This window comes from Pelecanus crispus, chromosome 1 (genome assembly GCF_030463565.1).
Source record: "Pelecanus crispus isolate bPelCri1 chromosome 1, bPelCri1.pri, whole genome shotgun sequence".
Classification (NCBI taxonomy): Eukaryota; Metazoa; Chordata; class Aves; order Pelecaniformes; family Pelecanidae; genus Pelecanus; species Pelecanus crispus.
Genome location: NC_134643.1, coordinates 17,870,778 through 17,892,469, shown reverse-complemented (window position 1 = coordinate 17,892,469; position 21,692 = coordinate 17,870,778). Strand labels below are relative to the sequence as shown.

Here is a 21,692-nt window from a genome sequence, read left to right as displayed (position 1 = left end):
CAACAGTCATTTGAAAACCATCAGACTTTTAATATATTCTTGTGTGTTTTAATATTAATAGCAATGCAAGGAGATAAGACTATATCTTATTTTCAGAGAACAGATAATAGCAGCCCTGTTGAAGGCTTATCCCAGGAACTGAACCCTGTGTATTGATTTCTTCCTTCCTTTCCGTCAGTATGTTTTCTGTCTTGCTTTGTCTGTTCAGTAGGAGGCTCTCCAGTTTCTCCTGCAGCATGTATCTCACAAGCCCAAATGACTCCTGGTGTTGACTGGTAGGTTCTCAACAATGGATTGCTGTGCAGGTGCTAATATGCATGTTGCACACCCACTATGGCCATTCTGGAGAAGCCACTTGCCAGGCATGGGACAGCTTGCTTCGTCCAAGAATTAGTAGGAAACCTGTTGCTTTCCTTCGTGCCTTCCAGCCACAGTGACTGTTGGCTTCAGCCCATCATATCTGTTGCCAAAGCTTAGTGCAGGCACCTCCAGCCTTGTGCATGTCAAGAAACACAAGCTATGAATGGGCTGAATATAAGGTACATGCCACACATGAAGTGTGTATGTTCTGTGCCTAGGACCTCATTGCTATCTTAACTATGTACCATGACATGTAGTATTGCTGCTAATTCTTAGCAGCACCCATCTCAAAAGTCACGGTTACCATGCAGTCAGGTAGGAGACAAGCAGGCAAGGGTTCCAGCAGTGCCAGGCTTCACAGTCACCTTTACCAGTCAGTAGACAGATGGGGGATGACATGCAATAAAAAGTATGTCCTTAACAGATATGAAGAATATTCAGAATGTTAGTGTTGGGATTATCTGAACACTCTGAAGAAGAGAATTTCTGTTCTAGAAATCCTTTGCTGTACATGTTTCAATCTAAATTTTGAGAGGAAAGTACAATCTTGAGATGAAAACACAAAAAAAAAAATCAACCACGCTGATTCCACGTTGTCCAAGCAGCAGAAATGGGATAAAATGCCTACATTCAATAGGTATCATCACCGTTATGTTAACACCACTATTGTGCCTGACCATGTAGCCTCACTTACTTAACTTAAGCCTAAAGTGTCACTCTGGATTCTGGTATCTATTTGAGGTGTAACATTCATTTTAGAAAGTATCTGACCTTGACTAGGAGATTTGATGTGATGGCAGAGTCCCTTATCTCTGTTAGTGTAAGGTGTCATAGTGTCTCATCCCAGTTAAACATGCGGTCAGATTTTGTCTAATTTCAACTTCCAGTAACTGGGTGCTGTCAAGACCTTTTCCTAGTAAATTCAAGACACCTCTCTTATAAAAATTGTCTTCTCAGGAAGCCTCTGTTCAATAGTATTTCTTTTTGAAAACTAAATAAAATTAAGCTGCTTAAATTCTTCAATTTCTAAGATTCAGGTTATTCTGTTGCCTTTTTTCTGGGCTTTCTTCCCCCACTTTACCTTTTGGAATATTATGAATGCTAAACTGGATGAAGCTTTCCAGCTGGTAGTGTCACTTCCAGTCCCATATTCTGGTATTCCCCTGCACCAGGAACTCCAGTTATCTGCTGCTACAGTGAGGTCTTCTGCAGTGACCTGCCCTCTGGGATATGGTCTCACATCCTGTGTGACCCATGTTGTCTTTGTTTCGCAATATACGAGTTTGCATACTGAAATAACTTTGCCCAAATGAACTCCCTTGCCAACTGATCCACAGTAGTCCAGGTAACCTGACCTTTCCCATGCCTTCTTGAGCACACCACTCATTTTTCACTGCATTTCACTAGCAGGGAGTTTATACTCTTTCAGTTCTCTGACACAAATACTGAGGAGCAAGGGGCCAAGACCACATCCCTGGAGGATCTTACCAAAAATTATGCTGTAAATGATGGCTCCTCATTTACAGATTCCTTTCATAGCATCATGAAGCACCAAGCAAAGATTTGTAAGAGTAGTAAACCAGTTCATTACAGCAATACCACAAATACTAATGGTCGTACTTGGTGAGATTGTTCTCTTTTGCTCCTTCTCGTTTTCATGCTTTGGGGCTCATGGTATGATCATGTCCTGTACTGTTACCGGGACTAAATGAAACACCCCAAACCTTTAACCCACTTAAAAAGATCTTCAAGTTACAGAATATATTTCATACGGCAGAAAGCCACTCCTTACAGCCTACCCAGTCAATTTGAGAAGTTAGGAGGGCTGTAAGCCATGTCTTGCTTGAGACAATTATTCATCTGTCTGTATGGAATGAGAGTTGTCTAACGAGTCATGCACTGATGAACATAAAGAGGGTAGGAATGCTGGAGCACAAATAATGCTGCACTGCTTGGCACTCAGCCTGGCTTTTATGGGTTTCTGTAAATTAACAGTCACATTTCTGGGTGAGGTTTTAATCTTTCCCTGGACTATTGATAGAAAGTGATTTATTTTCTTTCTTTTTACTTACCTGAAAAAGGTAATGTTCAGGGCAGCAGTCTACTCATATGCATGTGCCAGTAGGAACAATAAAAGCCCTGCTTACATAGAGAGAAGAAAGGTCTTTTATTGGTGAGCTATATTTTCAATAACACTTGGTGTTATAATAAAGCTGATGCAGTAAGTGAATCCAGAAAGTTGGCGGTCTTTGTATGATTCCTTCACTCAGCGAAGTTAACCAGGGAAACTTACGTTTCTGAGCATTATACCATGAGAAACCACTAAAAAGTCATGCCAAAATCTGAAAGCAGGATCAGTGCTGCATGAGAACAAAAGGATTCAAAACACAATGTAAAACATTTTGAAACAAAAGTTGAATGGTTACACAAAGTGCTCTTAATTCAAGCTTATCAACAGATCCTTGGCAAAATCCTTTGCTTTGCTTCTGAAAGAAGAAGGTTAATTTTGAGGTTTCAGTTCAGGTGTCAGATGCTTCTGGTCGTTCCTGTTTTCACCCATCGAACCATTAAGTTGGGAAGGAAAGCTGGCTAGCAGATATTACAGAAATGCAAGTCTATGAAGGTCAGAGGTTTCAAGGTGGCCATTTGGTCACAAAGATGACTTCAGCTACAAGTTTGCCCACTGTAGCTGTGTCTCCTAGTCACACTAAGGACTCAGTCTCTTTGGTTTCAGCAGGTCCTTCATTTCTGCAGCTCTCAGCCTGGCAGAGCTGAGTGGTCCGCCTTGTACTGCTGACATAGGATAAAAACCAAATCCAGACCCTGGGACTGGAAGCTCCAGATCCCCTTATTCCTAGCCGAAGACATGAACTTCCCAGCCAGCACTAGCCTGCTTTCTGCTTGTCCTCATGACTTCTGTGCCTGACTACAAGTAGCACAGCCTCAAGAGAAGGGTAGAGCTGAGCATTTCTGGATCTAGAATATGCTACAGCCTGGGGGCTGGGGCAATTTTCTGCAGTGAACAAGAAGGGGGTTAACCCCCCTGCTCAAGCCAGGTAGGGTCTAGAAGCCACTCTCCCACTTTGTAGTTAAATAATCTGATTTTGACATTAGATAAAAGGTTGATTCCACTTTTTGGATTTATCTACAGAGTAGGTGGTGATCTGCTTCTGGCTGCATCATTTTAGTCCAGTGATAATGGCCAGGCATCCTCCATGACTCGTTGAAATATAGATTTGGAAGGTCAGAGAAGGGCACAGCTGCAAGGACAAAAGAGACGGACACTGCCTTACCCCATGGATGCATCCATGCTTTTATTTCTCAATCTTTTTTTAAAAAGAGTCCCAGAAAAGGAGCTGTAGATGGAACAGACCTTTTCAGACCTATGGCACAGTCACATAGGGGCAAAACGGTCTGCTGATCTTATGCTAGATTGTAAGATCACATCAAATTTTGCCTATTTTTGAGACAGACATTTCATTTAACTGATAAGAAAATTCGTCAAAGAAAAGCTGGATTTCTTTAGTTAAGGTCTACAGATCATCTGTTGCTCATATCAGTGTGTTCACTTTTGCTGGGCTGAAGTTTCATGGATTTCTGTCCCCAGAAGTAAAGTTTTTCAGAGCAAGGACTTTCTCAGGGACTGGTCCTAAACTGAAGACCTAAGATCTGTCTCACACCTCTCCTCCACCTCTGCCAAACACAAAGAGAGTTTCTTTGTACTTTTTTGTCTACTAATATCAGGCACAAAACATGGTCTACTTTAAGACAAAACAAAACTGTACCAAAATAGCACACTTCCTTGGATAAAGAGATGTATCTCTCTGGAAAGAATGAAGTAGCAGAAAAACCCATAGGAGGGCCCTTGATGTGGAAGTGGGAGACAGCAAGTCAGTGCAGGGCTGAAGGTGGCCGTTCTCAGGAGCAATTTGTTGGCTTTGCAGTGAGACCGGTTTAGCTGATGCAGTTAAACACGCTGTGGCCGAATTCAGTGTAGTGGCATTGTGCATGTGAGACTCATACACGAGGCAGGGCAGAGGGTCTGCAGCCTCCATAGGAGCTTCCCCACCTCCTGCTCAGCACCACGAGAAAGAGTTGGGAGCTCCGCCAGCCCTGCCCCTCCTGTGAGCAGAAGGAATTCAGTCAGAATAGCCAAAATCCTCACCTGTGCAGCAAATATGCACAGAGAAATTAACTACAGAATGTGGAGGGCAAGGGCAGTGACGAAAAGTGTGTTGGGTTGATAGGGTAAAGCTAAACCAGACTCAGAACAGGCCACATAATTTTGGGGTTTTTTTAAAAACTTTCACAATATGAACAGCTTTTCTACAATTCTGAAAAACTTAATTAATGGCAGTATATCTGTTCTGCCAAAACCTTTTTATTACACTTGCCTTTAGCTGCATGGGGGAGCTGGTGACTCACCAGGTTGTGATTAAGATGAGCAACTCTAATTTCCCTGCCCCTTCCCTTCTGCAGTTTGTGTGTACTGTGATTGCCATTCTCCTGCATTATTTCTACATGAGCACCTTTGCCTGGATGTTCGTGGAGCAGCTCCACATCTACCGGATGCTGACTGAAGTGAGGAACATCAACTTTGGGCACATGCGGTTCTACTACGTCGTTGGCTGGGGCATTCCTGCCATCATAACAGGTACCCTCAACCACTATAAAACAGCTTTGTTTTCCTTCCCTGCCATCTTCACTGGCCAGATTCAGGAAGGTTGCCCCATCCAAGACAGCTATGGGTGCACTCAACTACTGCTGTCACTTCAGTGTTTTCCTGAATGAGGGCAACGCCAAATCATGTCTAGCTGACTTTTGCAGATCTGTGTACCAAATGCCTGTTGCCCCAGTTCAAGTGATATTGAGGGTTTTACAATAACATAAACCTAATTGCACCCAGATTAAAACAGGACTTGATAACATTGCTTGGGAATAACAGTATTTTTATTTTAACAACTTTGCCTGTAGCCTTCAGAAATTTTCCTTCCCTGTGCTGGTACCTTGGGATATGGACACACAGTCTCTCGGGGAGGTAGCTGCAGTGGCTTCAGCCACAATGCTGCCCACAGGGCACTACTGCCCTTCACTGGACGTTCGTGTTGCCTACTCTCGACCAGCAGTGAATGCTCCCCGAAGGGGATTTCAGCAGTTCTATTTTACTTGGCATAAAAATGAGCTGGGAACACTCAAGCAGCCTCTTACTTTTTTTCAGATACAAAGGCAATAACTTCCAGTTGAGGAAAAGTAATGAAAAGCTGGAGGCAGTAATCTTTTAAACTGTTCCAGGGTGATCCACAGGAGCACATCCATCTCCGCCCTCACCATGCCTATTTTTGCAATCAGACATTTCCAGTGCTACCCTAAGCACATGGTGCTGTGTTAATTCGGGCAGACAGCTCCTCGGGAAGTGCGCTTCACAGAACAGTTGGAGAGGGGTTTTTTGGTTCAACTATTTCAGCATGTATCTGTTGCCATATGGGAAATCACATCATAGGCAGACAGTTAAATTTTATCCAATTACTTTTATTTTTACAGATAGCAACATACTGTCAGCAATGGCAGAGGTTTAGATGTCCCTCAAATCAAACAAATAGCTATCACTCGTATACACTTGGAAAAATACTGTGGAACAACTCAGAATTTTAAAAATGTATGGGTTTTTTTCCGATGTGACTTAAGAAAGTGAAATACAGAAACATAACATAGGTTAGTACAGGTTAGCTTTCATTCTGGAGAGCTCATAAGTTTTTTCCATATCACCTAGTGCATAAGTAATTTCTGCTTCTATCAATTTATGCTGAACACAGTGGAAGGTACAGCCTAGAAGGCTCTGCCACTCTAGACATATCTGACATTTTAAGTAGAAATCGTCCTTGAACTTCCAAAATATTTTGGACCTGTGTAACTTTTAACACTACATACAGGACTACTGCAATATACTTAGGAACGTTGAAGTGCCATCAGACAGTTGCCAGCATCATTTCTGGTAGAAAAGAAGTATTATCATTAAATAGCAGTAAAAAACTTGAGTTTCAGAAGACATAACTCTTCGAAAATTTTGTCAGAAGGATTTTCTGTTTCATGTTTAGTTTCTCTCCTGAATTTTAAATTAATTCAGAACTTCTCAACAGCAGTATTATGTAATCTAAATGGTACAAGTACACCATTTTTACATTTTTCTACTTAGATATTGTTTTCTGTGATATGGAACTATTTTGCACTTTTAAAACTCTGAGTTACTGTTCCAGGTTGTCTCCTCTAATTTAAACTCTAAATCTACTAAATTTGCAGTTCATTTAAATGAAAAGTGAGATCCCTCTTACTGAGAAAGTCAGAGGATTTTGTGAAACGAAGGATAAAGAAAACTAAGCCTTTAGTTTGCCCTTCCAGGTTTAGAAATCATCTGAAGAGAAAATGATTTCATCATAAGTAGCACAGTGTGGGATTTCTTGGCCCTGGAAAACTTTGTTACTGTACATATTTTAAATAAGCTGCTTTTATAAATTTTAAATTTTAGTATCTAAACAGTAAAAAGGTTCCAACTTCATAACGTGATCTTAAATACAATTTCTTTTAAACTGCTTTATGAGAGAAGGATTGAGTATGTTTCTTAATAGTGAAAAAGTCTAGATATGAGAAGGGATTTTAGTCTTGGACATCCAAAGGACTTTTTTGTTTTATTTGAAAGATAAATATCTAGCCCATTTCATCTTTATCACAGCTGTCCTGAAAAAAAAAAAAAAAAACCCTGAACGTACAGTAGCAGTGGCTTTACTCTGTTTTGTTTATTTATTTTTTCTCTTTCCATGCTCAAACTGACATTCATTTCAAGCTGGGACATAGTAGTCCTAAGGCATCTGTGATGGGACCTTACTTCCATACTTGCAGAATGGAACCTTGACCTTTAGGGGGAGAAAAAACTTAGCAAAATATTTATATAGGGGACACTCGAGCAGGGAAGAACCACATTTAATCATAGCATAGAAAAGCAAAATTCCATGAATAAAAGTAGGATGGAAGTTGGGAGAAGGCTTACAGCCATCAAAAGAGTGCGGATCTGGAATATTCCTCCATGGGGAGCGATAGTGGAACATTTTAAATTTGTTTTAAGCTTGCTCATTTTAAAATGTAGTTTGATCCATCTAGGGGAGGGATTTTATGACTTCCTTGCCTCAGGAGCAAAGGGCTGGATTTGGCACCCAGCAAGACCCCTCCAGTTCTGCATGTCTTTGTGGCAACACGCTAACCGGTTGGCAAACGTGTGCTGTAACTGCTTTGCCATGGAGACTGCAGTGCTCATGTTAAAACAGGTTCTTACATAGCCCTAAAACCGATATCCCCCCCAAAAATGGCACTTTCCAAGTCTGGTATTTGCTGTGAATACTAAGCGAGGTAATGAGTCAGGAGAGAGGTGAGGCTGACCTGCAGTTGCCTGAGTCACATGCGGCTGCTGAGCCCACAGGAGCTCAGAAGGTTCAAAACGTGCCCCTCCGGCAGCACCTCCCCATGGCATGCTCTTGACACGCTCCCGGGATGGGTGCTGGTCCCCACAGGACACTCGGCTCAGCCGTAGGATCAGCCCCGGTTTCTGCCAATGTCAGTGTGCTATCATGCAGCCCACATGTTTAGTCTGTTCAGGACAACCAGGCTGGAGCATTTAATTGATGTGCCAAAATGATTCTCTGTGTTACATTGCATTGGCTTAATTCTGCCTTTGGGTAAAGTGTTATTTCACATATTGTTGACTCCAGTAAAATTTGAACCACGTACCTGAAGACTGCAATTTGCCCCATTTGTTTAACGGAGAACTTTAGGGTAGGATTTTGAGAGTGAAAAAATGTTGCTGACTGCCAATTACTTTTAGAGCCAGATGTTTGGTCAAAACATAGTTTAAGTCCCACTAATGGGGAAATCAAGTCCTGGGAAACAGGCTGTGTCTATAGAATTACATCTGTATAAAATACTTTATGGGCCCTTAATCATTTATGCCTAATTCTTTCTGGATGGCAACTGCTGAAGGGGGTGGTGGAAGGGCCAATAGGAGCAGAGAGGGAGACCAGTCCTATCTCATTCCACACTTCAGAGAAAACAGATCCAATATCCACTGCTTTGCCAAATAGCCAGTTTAATTTTCATAGACTGTAGGCTTGTACCAGATGTGAATGTTGGCTGTGGGCCAGCTTTAAGCAGTGAGAGTGAAACGCAGCTACCTCTCCCTTTTACAGTGTATTTTCATCAAAGCCCACAGGCTTCAATTCAGAAAAAGGCGTTTATTAATGCACATGAATTCTCCTTGCGGAGAACGGCACTGCCCTCGACCTTGGCCGCCTGCTTGAGGCAGGACATACGCTCAACGCAATAGGTGCCCCCAATGCCCAGACAACATGCTGCAGCCATTTACCATATGTCATTGGCCATAGGCCTCGTAGGGATCAATTTCTGTGTCTTGAAGAAGGAAGACCTCTGCAGTATTTTGCAGGCCAAAGGCAGCAATCCCAGTCTGTTGCCATATGGGCGAGGTGTAGGTCACCAAATCAGACGGCACTGTAAATCAGCAGGTGGAGGTTGGACTCAGAGACACCCTTGGATTGTCCAGGCTTTGGAAAATAAAACAATAAAAGGTGTGTTCTTAACTCAATTGCCTCGGGGGCATTAGCAAACTCCATTTCAAACAGCGCTGAAAGCAAGGTGAGGTACCTGGGATGGCAGCTCAAAATGAATCCCACCTGAGCTCAAGCGGTTAACTCCCATTAGTTCCCAGGTTCCTTTGTCTCTGGTGTTATTTTAGTGACAGCAAGCTCACGGCGGTTAAGAATGCACTTTTTTTGTAGTATAGACATCTCCTCAGTTATGATTCATGTCATTCTGCTGCATAGGCTTATTGAAATTCCTCAACATGTCACTCACCCTCAAGGCTTCATCACACTGTGTGAGTATGACTATAAAACTGTGCTGAAACAGAATTAATTTGGGACTTGCATTTATTGTCGTTTTTATGCAGCTGAACTTTGTTCTGGTAGGCAAAACTCATAGTATCATTCGATATGGAATGACCAGTGTAAAGGTTTTGATTTACAAAAGTTTTATTTCAGTATTTGCCTTGATTTTGACTGCCCAGACTGTCCTATTGAACACATTTTGCCATTATCATTTTGTTTGTCAGACAGTGATTTGAAAATGTGCCTGGTTATATAGAAGATCTCAGCAGCACCTTTTTTATGTGCTTTCCCTCCATTTTGTGACCCAGGGCTTGCTGTTGGTCTGGATCCACAAGGCTATGGGAACCCTGATTTCTGCTGGTTGTCTGTTCATGACACCCTTATCTGGAGTTTCGCTGGGCCCATCGTAATTGTTGTAGTTGTAAGTATGGTGGAGTTGGCATCCTGAGCTGTCTCTTCCTTGCTGCTACTTTTTCTTTTATGTTTTGTCAACCAGTAGTCATAATGTGAAGTGACTGTATTTACATTTGAAGCTGGTGTACTCGAGCTTGCTTCTTTTGCTTAAACAGATGAGACATGAGCTGAGCTAAGCTCCTGGAAATCAGAGGGCTGCTTGCCAGTGTGAAGATGACTTGTGGAGCAATGGCTGGATGGCCAGAAACCCATTTGTTTTTTCCCCCTTTGCTTTGTTCCATGTTTGAAGGGTTGGTCAGTGGGCTTACAAAACAAATCAACAAAATAAGCCATAACAAGTCCCTTCATCCAGGAGTCCTAAAGGAATATTAAATAATTAAAATTTCAGGAATTTAAAAGAATTGGCTGGTGTTTAACATCTCCCTTAAAACATCTTGAATACCAAGTCTGGTCTCCTCATCTCAGAAAGTATGAAGTGGACCTGGAAGTGGTGTAGACTGGGGTCACAAATCATCAGAGACATGAGACAGCCCCCACTGGAGGAGCAACTAATCGGACTAGAAGCCTTCAGCCTAGAGAAGAGAAAGCTGCAGAGAAGGGGCTAGGGAGGAGCTTGTTGATAGCATGGTGGCCTGGAGAATATGAGCGTGGAGCCAACCGTTCAGTGTCTTTTCCAGCACAATTAGTAGTAGGAAGTGGCAGATTCGGAACAAACAGGATAAGCTATATTGTCGCTCCACAGGGAGTTAAGTTAGAAACTTACAGAAACAAGACAGGGGTGGTGGTAAAGCTCTGCCTGGTTTCAGAAAGTAACTGGGCAAATTCCCAGGAACAATATTCGCAATGAATGATTAAGTACAAATGCACCACCCCACCTAGTACATCCCAGCTCTGGAAATCAGTGGAGGAGTATTAAGAGGAATTATCGCTACATGCTTGCTCTGTTACTATATTCTGCCTTGGCCCAGCTGAAACAAGATGCTGGGCTGAGCAGGCTCTGGTCTGGACAAGGACAGCCATTCTTGAGTTTTTATGTTTCACTCAAGCCTCTTTGCATAGGGCCGTCTTACTGGGTTTCATCCAGATCAAGTCCCAGGATGTTCTTGACTACGTTGGCTCGAAATGAGATGAATCTTGGAACTTCGAGACATGCAAATTGAAGGAAAAATATTCTTGGCACCACAAACCATTTCAGGATAAAAATTGCATTGTCATTGAAAACTGAGCCCTAACAAATTTGTAGAAGGAATCCATGCTGTTATTTCAATTTCCCTTTCAGATAAACACTGTCATCTTTATACTGGCAATGAAAGCATCGTGTAGACGGAGGCAACGTTCATTTGAAAAAACTGGAGTCGTGTAAGTTTGGGTTCAAAAACCTGTAGAAAAAAGTTCTGGCCAGGAATAATAAAGGGACAGAATTGCCTAAAAGCAAGTGGTGGGGTGGGAAATAAATAAGATATTTGGAGGAGACAGTCAGAATTGGTAGAGGCGATTGGAGCTGCTTCACCAGCACCTACTTCTGGGGTTCCCTTGGAGGCTCTGTAAAAACTCCACCATGGTGCTCTGCACCACCACCCAGTGTAGGCAGGAGAAGGGAGGGGAGAGGGAAAGGTCTGGTCTCTGGATGGTATCATTACAGTCCTTCCAGGTCTTCCATCGTACTCCCTACTACACTGTCACTTCACCTCCACCCATGGCATGCCCTGGTAGACATAGTTCTGGGTCTTCCCATGCTGGCCTGTGGCTCAGAAAGGTCTCCCCTCATGAATGCCTGGGAGACTGGCTGTGTCATGGCAAGGACCCATTGAGGTTCCTGTGCTGAGGGCCAGCATCCCCCCCATCCTGCTCCCCATGGGACAAGCGGAAAGCCTCACAAGCTGCAACCTGCCGCCTTCCTGAGCTACTGTGGCAGCCTGTTCCCATTAACGTCTGTTTTGCCCAAAGCTCAGAATTTACCTGTGAAGTGAAACATGATTAGCTAGTGGCAAGACAGCCCCCTTTTTTTTTTCAAATAGGTAGCTGTATGAGATTTCAGAAGGCTGCTTCCAGCTATTTATTCAGCCCTGGCTGTTGGGTAATTTTTCTAAGTTTCTTTTTTAAATCTCCCTGAACAAATGGAGTATAATTGCTACTTAATGGCAGCTATTTTACTCATAATACAAAACTTTTGCCACTAGAATTGTGACCATCTTTTGAAAGCATCTATGGAAATAATGTTTTTAAGCAAACAAATACTCCCCAAGTGCCCTTGATCCAAAACCTTGGGCTGTAATGTTGAGAACAAATGTGAGAGTGAACTCAACAAACAGAAATGAGACGGATGTGGCCATTTACCACCCAGATCTCTTCCTCAGAGTCAACAAGGCTGAACAGCATGGGCTTGGCAAACAGCCTGGTTTGTTTGAAGAAAACGTTAGAAACGAGCTTGAAAAGAAAACACCTTTTTTTTACCTGAATATGCTAAGTCACTGAGTAGTGCAATGAGAGAGTTGCAAACTGGAAGATGGTGAGCACTTCCCTAAGTTTCCCAAAGGTCCTTTCCAGTTGGTGAATCATTGGGCACGTGGCACTACCCATGTGGAGCAGTTGGACTATTCTATTGTATCTTGTCACGCTGCAAATGCCTGTCTGTGTTTGCTTTACAGCTCTGTGCTGCGAACAGCGTTCCTGCTCTTGCTGCTCGTCAGTGCCACATGGCTGCTGGGGCTGATGGCGGTGAACAGCGACGTCATGACATTTCACTATCTCTTTGCCATTTTCAGCTGCCTGCAGGTAAGTTGGATGGTGTCTTGTCCGTGGCAGACCTCGGTGAGCACACTGCTGCACCCAGACCTCCAAAAACCTGCTAAACATGAGCTGACTTAAGAAGAACAGAGATGTCAAGTACAATTTTTGCTCTCTTTGAGAAAAGAGAGGGTTCTTTTCACCAAAACCATAACTTTGAGTAATTGCATCTCTCACTTTTAGTCATTCTAAAGATAAGTGCTCTACTATTGTAACCTGTGACAGATAAATAACAGAAGGCAATTATACCTCTGTCTTTCTAGAGACAAAAATCTTTATTACTGTATTACCTGCTCATTGTTAACCGTTGTTCTGCTGCTATGGCAAATAAGAGACTGTTTTATTTCACCCAGAGTGGATGGCTCCAAGTTCAAGGCTTTTACAAATTAAGTTACTGTTTAAGGAAATGAGCCAAATAATGATTTGCAGATACAACTCGTTGCATTAGGGATCTACTGGATTGCCTGTCCTGGTGTGCACATTTGTTGATTAAAGATTCAGAACATAGTTAACTTGTAGGAGACCTGGCACAGAACTAGTCATGAAGCTTCATGTTGGTCACAACTTGAATGTGACCAAGGATGGCAGTAACTGTCATGGCAAGTGCCTGCAGTATTAAAACAGTTACTGGTAGCAGACCACTCTTGTCAGCTGCAGCACAACAGCCACAAATTGCAACCAAAAAGAAAATGAAGTCTGATGGGTCTCCTCCAGAGATGACTGTCCATGCCCTGGAAGCATGCCAGATAGGCCAGCCTGGAGCAAGGTTATTTTGCCACTGCAACTGGTGTGCCCTGAAATAAATACACCTACTCAGGCTGTAAAACCAGGCCTCTGCAAGCCTAAAATAAAATTAAATTAAATATAAACCTGATGAGAGGGAGGAAGGTCAGCAGCTGGAATTCTCCAGACTTGCCCAGAGAGGCACAGTGATATGTGGCGTTTCACATCATTACCTTCTTTGAACTTGTATTTTTAAAGAGACATTTATGTGAATTTTATTAATGAATAATCCCAAAGTGCTAATGCCAGCTAAGGTCACATTTGATTGAATGTTTAGAAAGTGAGCTTGAAGTTTAAAGTTTCTCTAAGTCAATTGCTTTGGCTGAAATCATGAAATGCAGGCATCTTGTGATGTTGGTACAGCTGCAACTTCATGAGTGATTGGCTTCTGTATACTGTATCTAACCAAAATTGATAACAATTTGGCAGCTGCATGAATTCACTCAGAGCAAATACATCTGAAGGCAGACACATGTGTGCCCCCTGCCCCCAGTGCAAGCTGTTAATGTGTGTTCCTGGCAGCCAACAACTGCCCAGCCCTGAGGATTTCAGCGATTTTCCCACCAGGAGGGACTGAGGAACTGAGGAACGTATGGGGCAAAAGTTGGGACCTCTCTGCCCCCAGTATCTCTCCAGGTTTCACAAGGCTTTCTAAAGTTCTCTAAGCAACAGTATTAAGGACACCTACCACAGCCCCGTTTCCAGAGGTTTTCACTAAAGCTATGATGTTTTTTATGTGCTGCTATTGATTTTGTCTCATCATCAATGTAAAGGCTCTAAAATCTTAATGCAAGTACAACCATGAAACTCCTGGCAGTGTCTTCCAGTGGGACATTGAGGTCCCCATTAGATACTTTGAGAAGAATGTTTCCTCCCAGACAGCAGGGAGAGTGAAAGCTACCACAAGGTCTGCTCTGTAAATCCTGGAGGAACACATCATTGTGTATGTTTTCCCAGGCCATTTATGCACATTTGAACATGGAAGCAAATTATGAAGAAGTCCTAGGAGATCAATCAATGCCATTTCAGTCAAAGACACAAAATAGTTAATGCTACTGAAATCATGAACTATGAACTAGAATTCAGAGGTTATTTCAAAAAGGCTGTTCTCTAATATCTGTTTGTATTTGCAGTTTGGTAGTAATGAATCATTTAGATTTATTCTTCCTCTCTCTAAAATGATCCAGGGGCTGTTCATTTTCTTCTTCCACTGCGTTTTTAACAAAGAAGTCAGGAAGCACTTGAAGAACACTTTAACTGGAAAGAAACCTCTTCCAGATGATTCCACTGCAACAAGAGCTACATTATTAACTGTAAGGAAAAAACACTGGGAAAAAACATCCTCTTGCTGGTAGAAGTTACCTAAATAGGTGGCTTGTCCGTAGTTATGTGAATTGTCTGATTGATTTCAGTGACTTGTACAAAGATTACCAATCGCCTCTCTCAAAAGTTTTGATTACTGTTTTAATTAAAACCTTGGAGAGGAAATAATTTTTTTCCTCAGCATCAAAAACCACTTGGTTCCTTCAAGACTTTTAATGCACTTGTGGGTAGCGTGGGGTTTTTGATAGGATCATTCACTATTGCTTTGTGTCTTTTTTTTTTTTTTTCCCTTCAGCGATCTCTGAACTGTAACAACACATATATAGAAGAACCAAATATGTATCGCACAACTATTGGGGAATCCACTGTCTCCCTAGAAAGCACCGTCAGGTCAGCCAAGAGCCACAATAGCTACCTTGCTTATATTCTCAGGTAATCAGGTGGCAGATGCATGGCTTTCAGGTGCTTGCCTTTCCCTTTTCATTGCTCTTGTGGAAAACAGAAATGTTTTGGTTCAATTGCTACTTGTTTTATGTCTTAACAGTTCTGGTTTATGTGACTGTCATTTTCTTCCATGCATTTTCTTTTGCATGCGTCTTCAATGGGGAGTTCCAACAGTGCAGTGGTTAACATAACTATTAGGATAACTATATGGGCTGTGCTGCTTGCCTGTTAAAATTCAGTCATGTCTCAAGGAGTGGGATTTAGCTTATTGACTTCAGGCTTTTTCAGTGTGTGATTCATGTGGCCAAAGGCAGACAGCTACATTAGGATAACCTATGCCCTGCTGTAAAAGTGACCACATTGACAATCAAGCACAGGCTGACTGGTGTCCACTGCAGCTGTCTGTGTTTGACTAGAAGAATCTCATCTTCATGTCTGCCTTGCTGTTAAGAACAGTGAAGTGACCGAGAAAGTTGTCCCCTGTTTTTATTCTCTAAGGGATGAGGCTGCTCATAAGCTCAGTGGATCCTCAAGTCAAGCAAGGGCTGGTCAGACTGAAGCAGATTCCTCCATTTTTCATAGGAATCCATCAAAATCCAATGGTAAGAATTATTCTAAATGCTTTGACCCAGTTGTGCACCTTTTCCTTCTCAGCACTTTTTTCAAAGGCTTCTATAATAGGAAGAATAGTTAGTCTGACTTGGTGTGTCTGATTCTCGTTATGCTCTTGGCATAACGAGCTATGCAGTGGTTGCTTTACTAGGGAGTCCTGGCATGGAAATATCATGTATCTGCTTCTTGTGATGGTTTGGTTTTAATCTGACAGCTGTCACAGCTGTTGACAGTTTCTGGCGTCCCCTTTCTTTCTCACAAATTATGTGCTGTTGCTCTTTATTTTTAATTTGAGATCTTTTAACATTTAAGACCTTGAGGCAATATCCTTTTTTACTGCTATGTGTTTTGTACAAGAAAATGAGAAGCGTCTCTGGCCTGACTTCCTTTCGTTTGGGTTCTTAATGTTAAATTTTGTTGCCTTGTAGCAGTTTTTAAGAGTGCATTTGCAGATTCTTGATATTTCTAGGTACCTTAGTTTGCCTCTGTGTTGTGTTGATTGAGATCCTGTGGAGTTACTGTGCTGCATATTGACTAGAGTAAGAAGTGGCCCGATTCTGTTCTGCACCTCCCACGCACATAAAAGGTCCTGCCCCTTAGCTGAGCCAAGCAATTGTGCTTCCCATAATTACTTTGATGGATGCCACAGTCCTTGTGAATTAATCCTATATACACTTATGGACATAAGAGCTTATCCCTGGCATGGCCTGAACCAGATGCCTGCCTTTCCTTTCTCCTTGTGCATTTGTCAGCTAGATTTGTTCGACTCCGGTCCACGCTCTCATCACTGTGTTTCCCCTTTCCACGGCTGCAGAGCACGATTCAGACTCCGACAGTGAACTGTCCCTCGACGAACACAGCAGCTCTTATGCCTCTTCCCATTCATCAGACAGCGAGGAAGATGGGCTCGAGCCAGAGAAGAAGTGGAACACGTCCACTTCCAAAAATAATGAACGTGGCCCGCTCCACAGCACACCCAAAGGTACTCCCAGTGCGAGGGGAGAGCAATGGGCTTATTACCTTTTTAAAAATAGCTTTAGAGTAGATGGGACAATTTTGCCAGACTAGCAATACAATTGAGATAGCATCCCTATCACTGGGCCTTGCTTTTTCTTCCTCCCAAGGGCTTGTTCACAGGGCTGACTGAGTAAAGTAAAAGGATGCTTGAGCAAATCTGCAGCTTATGGTACTCAGCAGTCAGTGGGTTTGCAGGCAGGTGCTACACAGCCAGGAAAGCCTCATGTGAAGGAAGAGGAGAGGAGAAAAGAGCTGGTTATTTTGAGGGCAGGGGGAAGAAATACCTGCCTCTCCTCGTGCAATACAGGCATATGGATTTAGTGGGGTTGGGGAGGTCATGAACCTAAAGAGTGGGAGATCATTGGCCATTGATATCAGTACTGTGTGGCAGAATGCAGGCATTTCTTAGGCTCAGTTCATCTTGTCCTAAAGATGTCAGCTTAGAGTGACAGATGTCCAGGCTGTGTGCCGGTGCTCTGCACAGACACAGCATAAGGTGCCTCAGGGCTACCTGAAAGGAGGTTGTACTGAGGTGGGTGTTGGTCTCTTCTCCCAAGTAGTTAGTGACAGGACGAGAGGAAATGGGCTTAAGCTGCGCCAGGGGAGGTTTAGGTTGGAAATTAGGAAAAATTTCTTTACGGAAAGGGTGGTCAAGAATTGGAATAGGCTGCCCAGAGAGGTGGTGGAGTCCCCATCCCTGGAAGTATTTAAAAAACGGGTAGATGTGGCATTCTGGGACATGGTTTAGTCTAGTCTACCCTTGATTGGCTTAGAGTAGACTTGGTAGTGTGGGTTAATGGTTGGACTGGATGATCTTAAAGGTCTTTTCCAACCTAAATGATTCTATGATTCTAGGGGCTCTCACCCCTCAGAAGCCAGAATCCCCAGGGAGCTGGTGGGATTGCCAGCCCTGGAGAGCTGAGAGAGCAGGTTTGACTCACACTTCTCAGTAATGGAGCCAGCAACCTTGCTCTGGGAAAGGTTTGGACACCCTGCCATCCTACCAGGCATGTTTTGTGGGTGTTGCTGCACCCCGAGGGCAATGCAGTCCAGCAGGGATCATCTGAAGCATTGCTCTGGTTTGACACACAGCCACAGGGAACAGGACTGGCTGGGCAGCCGTTGAGAAAACCTATCAAAAGTGGTTTTCAAGCTAGTGTTTTTTTGCATTGCAGTTGATACCCTTCCCAATCATGTGAAACCCTATTGGCCCACAGAGTGCGTAACGGCCAGCGACAGCGAGGACCCCAGCGGGAAACAGAAACTCAAAGTGGAGACCAAGGTCAACGTAGAGCTTCACAGGGAAAACCAGGTGAACCACAGCAACGAAGCACCCCAGGACAAGGAGAATGAAGGGCAGCAGAAGGAGAACAGACCTCTGTCCCACCAGAATAACCAGCAGCCAGAGCAGAGGAAAGGTAGCATGGCCAACCCAGCCTCACAGCTGGACTGGGAGACCGGGGGGTTAATGAGCATTAACTAGCTCATGTGCTATTTCTGTCAGGGAAGAGCACTTTCCAAATGACTCCAACCTGTGCAACCAGATATGCCATGGGAAGCTAGTAGGTAGTTGCTGAAGTCTAATATTTTGGTTTTGAAATAAAGTGACAAACTAGAAGTCTGACTAAGAAATATAAAAAGTCACTTCTTGGATGTGTTCAGCTTGATAAATGAAATTACCAGTACATTTCAAAATTCTCATTATTCCCTCTTTTCTGTAACAGGCATCTTAAAAAATAAAGTCACCTACCCTCCCCCACTGGTGGACAAGAATATGAAGAATCGACTGCGCGAAAAGCTGTCAGATTACAATCAGACCACGATCTCATCCAGGACTACTTCCCTGGGGACAAATGATGGGGTCCGCTCTCCCTCGGACTCAGGGGTGACAGTAAAAAATGCTCGGAGGGAGCAGTCTCGAGACCAGCTCAACGGCATGGCCATGAATGTCCACGTGGGAACAGGACATGCTGACACCTCAGAGTCGGAGTAAGTGTTTTTTTGGAAGTGTTCAAAAAACAGGTAGATGTGGCACTTCGGGATATGGTTTAGTCTAGTCTACCCTTGATTGGTTTAGGTGGGCTTGGTAGTGTAGCTTAATGGTTGGACTGGATGATCTTAAAGGTCTTTTCCAACCTAGACGATTCTATGATTCTGAGTGCCACATCGGGATGCCCTGGCAGACCTCCCGTGGCTCTGGCGTCTTCTTCCACTTTCTAGCCCCAAACTCCCACTGAGCAAGAATTTCACTTGGTGACTGGACCAGAGTCCTTCACCAGTGACTGTCTGGAGTGCTTGTCCATACCATGTATGCAAACCATGTTGTTTCACTAATGAGAAGGCCAAAAGCAGGTATGACAAGCAAGATGTCGTGACAGACATCTGTCACTGGTCGCCCTGGCATGCTCCAAATTGGCAAGCTGATGTGTTACTGGGGCACTGGGGACTAGAGCAACCTGTCCCCTTGCTGTGGGACTTGCTGCACTCGGCATGGTGACCCCTGGTCACAGTGAACCAGGCTCCCACATCCATACAGATTATCCATCCCTTCCCTGGCTGGTTAGCTGCCAAGGTCATTGCCTTCCCCAGCCCATCACCAGGACAAGGATGGGCTTTTCCCACTCCCACACGCTGCCAGGCATCCAGGACAGCTCAGCAATGCCCACCCATGACCCCAGGAGCCATGCATGCCCTCAGGGGTGCTCTGCTCAGGGCTACCCCCTTCTCCTACTTCTCTGCCCCCAACCCCTCACCTTCACCTGCCTTGGACCATGGGAACGGTTGTTTTTTCCTCTGTTTTTCACCTGTCCTCCCCTTTTGCAGCAGGGAGAGTGTTTGGGGCCGTTAGGAACCTATCACTAATGGGGTACAGTTAATTATTATGTTGCCAGTACCAGGCACCCAAGGAAGAGGATAAATGCGGGGCAAACATGGAGCAACACTTCTTGATGTGTGTCCAGTAAGCCCAGCAAGAGCTGTTGTGAGTGTCTGGCAGCCAGCATGGAGGAGGGCTGTTGGGGGCAAGACCCTAATGAAGAGGACCCCTGAGCAAGCCCAGTGTTTTGTGGGGAAAGGCGCTAGGCTGGGTGGAGCATGGGGTCGGTGTCCAGCTGGGCAGAGGGAAACCATTGCTGGGGCAGGAGATCCAAAGGCTGCAGAGAATGTGCCATGTCAAGCTAGGGACCCTAAATTACCAGGTGCACGATTCCCACCCACTGTATGGTGAGCAGTGTGTGTATTTGCCATTGTAAGCTAAATTAAACATTAACAAAAGGCTGAGCAAGCTTTCAGCCAAAGGGTGTTCTCAGAAATCTTGTCACTCGTTATAATTCTTGCATTTAAACTGAGGACAACAGCCATAGGTAAAGTCTCCGCAAACATTTTACACACATAGTCTTCCTTGTATTAACACAAATAGTCTCATCCTTTCTCCAAACCAAGGGAAAACTTCTCACCCAGCTTTAAGTCTGACATTGTCCCACCATGCTTTAGACACCCATGTTGTCTGGGTGCACAGACCTTTCCCAGCTCACTATAAAAGTACATCTTTGGGTTGCTGGGAACTGGCTGTTGAAATATATCCTGGTTAGCCAGGAAACAGAGATGTCTTTAAAAAGCGGTAACTACTTGCTGCTACCAGGTAATACATTCATCACTGGAGAATAACTAGCCAACTTGTACTAAGCAACTGTGTTATCTCCACACCTTTTACATACTGTAAAACTCTGCTGTTTGACAGCAGAATGCATAGATCTGGCTGAAATACCAGGTTTCTAACAGCTTGTAAGATTTGTGTGTGAACCTCACATCTTCACCTAAGCATAAGCCAAATACAAGCCCCCCATAGAGCTTCCTCTAAGGAGTGCATCTCTTGTGTACTACCTGGAATTGTTCCTCGCAGCTCCCCTCCAGGGCAGCATCCCCCTTGCAAGCGTTGGATTGGCAAGGCATGGTAACTTCCCGGCGCACGAGCCCTTACTAAAAGGGATTAGGTGGTTTTGGGTGGAGTGGTTTGCCTGTGCCTGTTTAACCCTAAGCCTGCATGATTACTTCTTCTCGCTAACAGAGGCAGTAACGAAACTTCAATTTGAACCATCAGGAAACTGTGATCGCTGCTGCACGGTTCTGGACTGCTTGCCGCGGGGTCGCCGCCTGCCTGCCTCGGACTTTGTCGGAGTGGCCACGTAGCAAGGAGGACAAGGTGGGCATTGATTCCCGCATGGTTTCACATTATGGCAGACTCCTGACCGCTCGCAGCGGAGACACAGTGCCCAGGTGCGCCTGCAAGAAGGCTGCTGTGCGGTACGCGCTGCGCGGCATGAACCCATGCCAAAACGGACGGAAATGGCCACAGGGATGCACTGTGAGGGACGGGTACCTGATCGCCGTGCGGACAGTGCTGCAGGGGTTGCTTATTACTGGGGAGAACCAAGGGATAACACGTTATTATCGCAGTGGACCTACAGTAAGTCAATCCATCAGCCTTAAGACAAGCACCAGGAGACGTCTCTTGTGGAGTTTTGTCCGGCTACAGTGTGAACCCTTCGGCTTGCTGAGGTCTAGGGAGGAATATCCCAACAAGTGTCCTTTTGTTTCTATGCCAGCATCTCTATCCACCCCCCTATGGACACATCGTCTTAAGAAAAAAAATAAAAACCTTTATATATATATAAAAAGTGTAGATACTTTTATATATTTTGTATGGTGTTGCTAAAGAAAAAGTTCCTTTGTATATTTTACATTTATACTGATCTTAATTTGATAATAGGAAATCAATTAAAAGGGGCTTTGATATTTTTTATATGAACATTGCACAATTTTACTTGAATTTGGCATTTGATAAAGTAACTGAGGTTTGCATGGAAGCCACCTTAAGATGCAATGCAGTTTTCAAAGTAATGCAGTAAAGATTACATTGAAATCCATGACTAATTTATAAGTTTTGTTGACAGATTTTGGAACACTTTAAGGACACAGTATGTTTTTTTCATAACCTCTTCTAAAACC

General features: G+C 43.8%; 1 protein-coding gene across 1 annotated transcript in view; it reads left to right on the top strand.

The window, feature by feature from the left end:
- The window catches only part of CELSR1 (cadherin EGF LAG seven-pass G-type receptor 1), a 173,857-nt gene extending 153,081 nt beyond the window's left edge, over positions 1 to 20,776 (top strand). The window contains exons 25-35 of the mRNA XM_075712916.1: positions 4,840 to 5,014; positions 9,614 to 9,726; positions 10,999 to 11,078; positions 12,368 to 12,494; positions 14,477 to 14,602; positions 14,908 to 15,044; positions 15,555 to 15,658; positions 16,483 to 16,650; positions 17,861 to 18,103; positions 18,410 to 18,674; positions 20,752 to 20,776. Coding sequence (XP_075569031.1) covers positions 4,840 to 5,014; positions 9,614 to 9,726; positions 10,999 to 11,078; positions 12,368 to 12,494; positions 14,477 to 14,602; positions 14,908 to 15,044; positions 15,555 to 15,658; positions 16,483 to 16,650; positions 17,861 to 18,103; positions 18,410 to 18,674; positions 20,752 to 20,776 — 1,563 coding nt within the window. The remainder of the gene's footprint in view (positions 1 to 4,839; positions 5,015 to 9,613; positions 9,727 to 10,998; positions 11,079 to 12,367; positions 12,495 to 14,476; positions 14,603 to 14,907; positions 15,045 to 15,554; positions 15,659 to 16,482; positions 16,651 to 17,860; positions 18,104 to 18,409; positions 18,675 to 20,751) is intronic.
- The last annotated feature ends 916 nt before the right edge of the window (positions 20,777 to 21,692 follow it).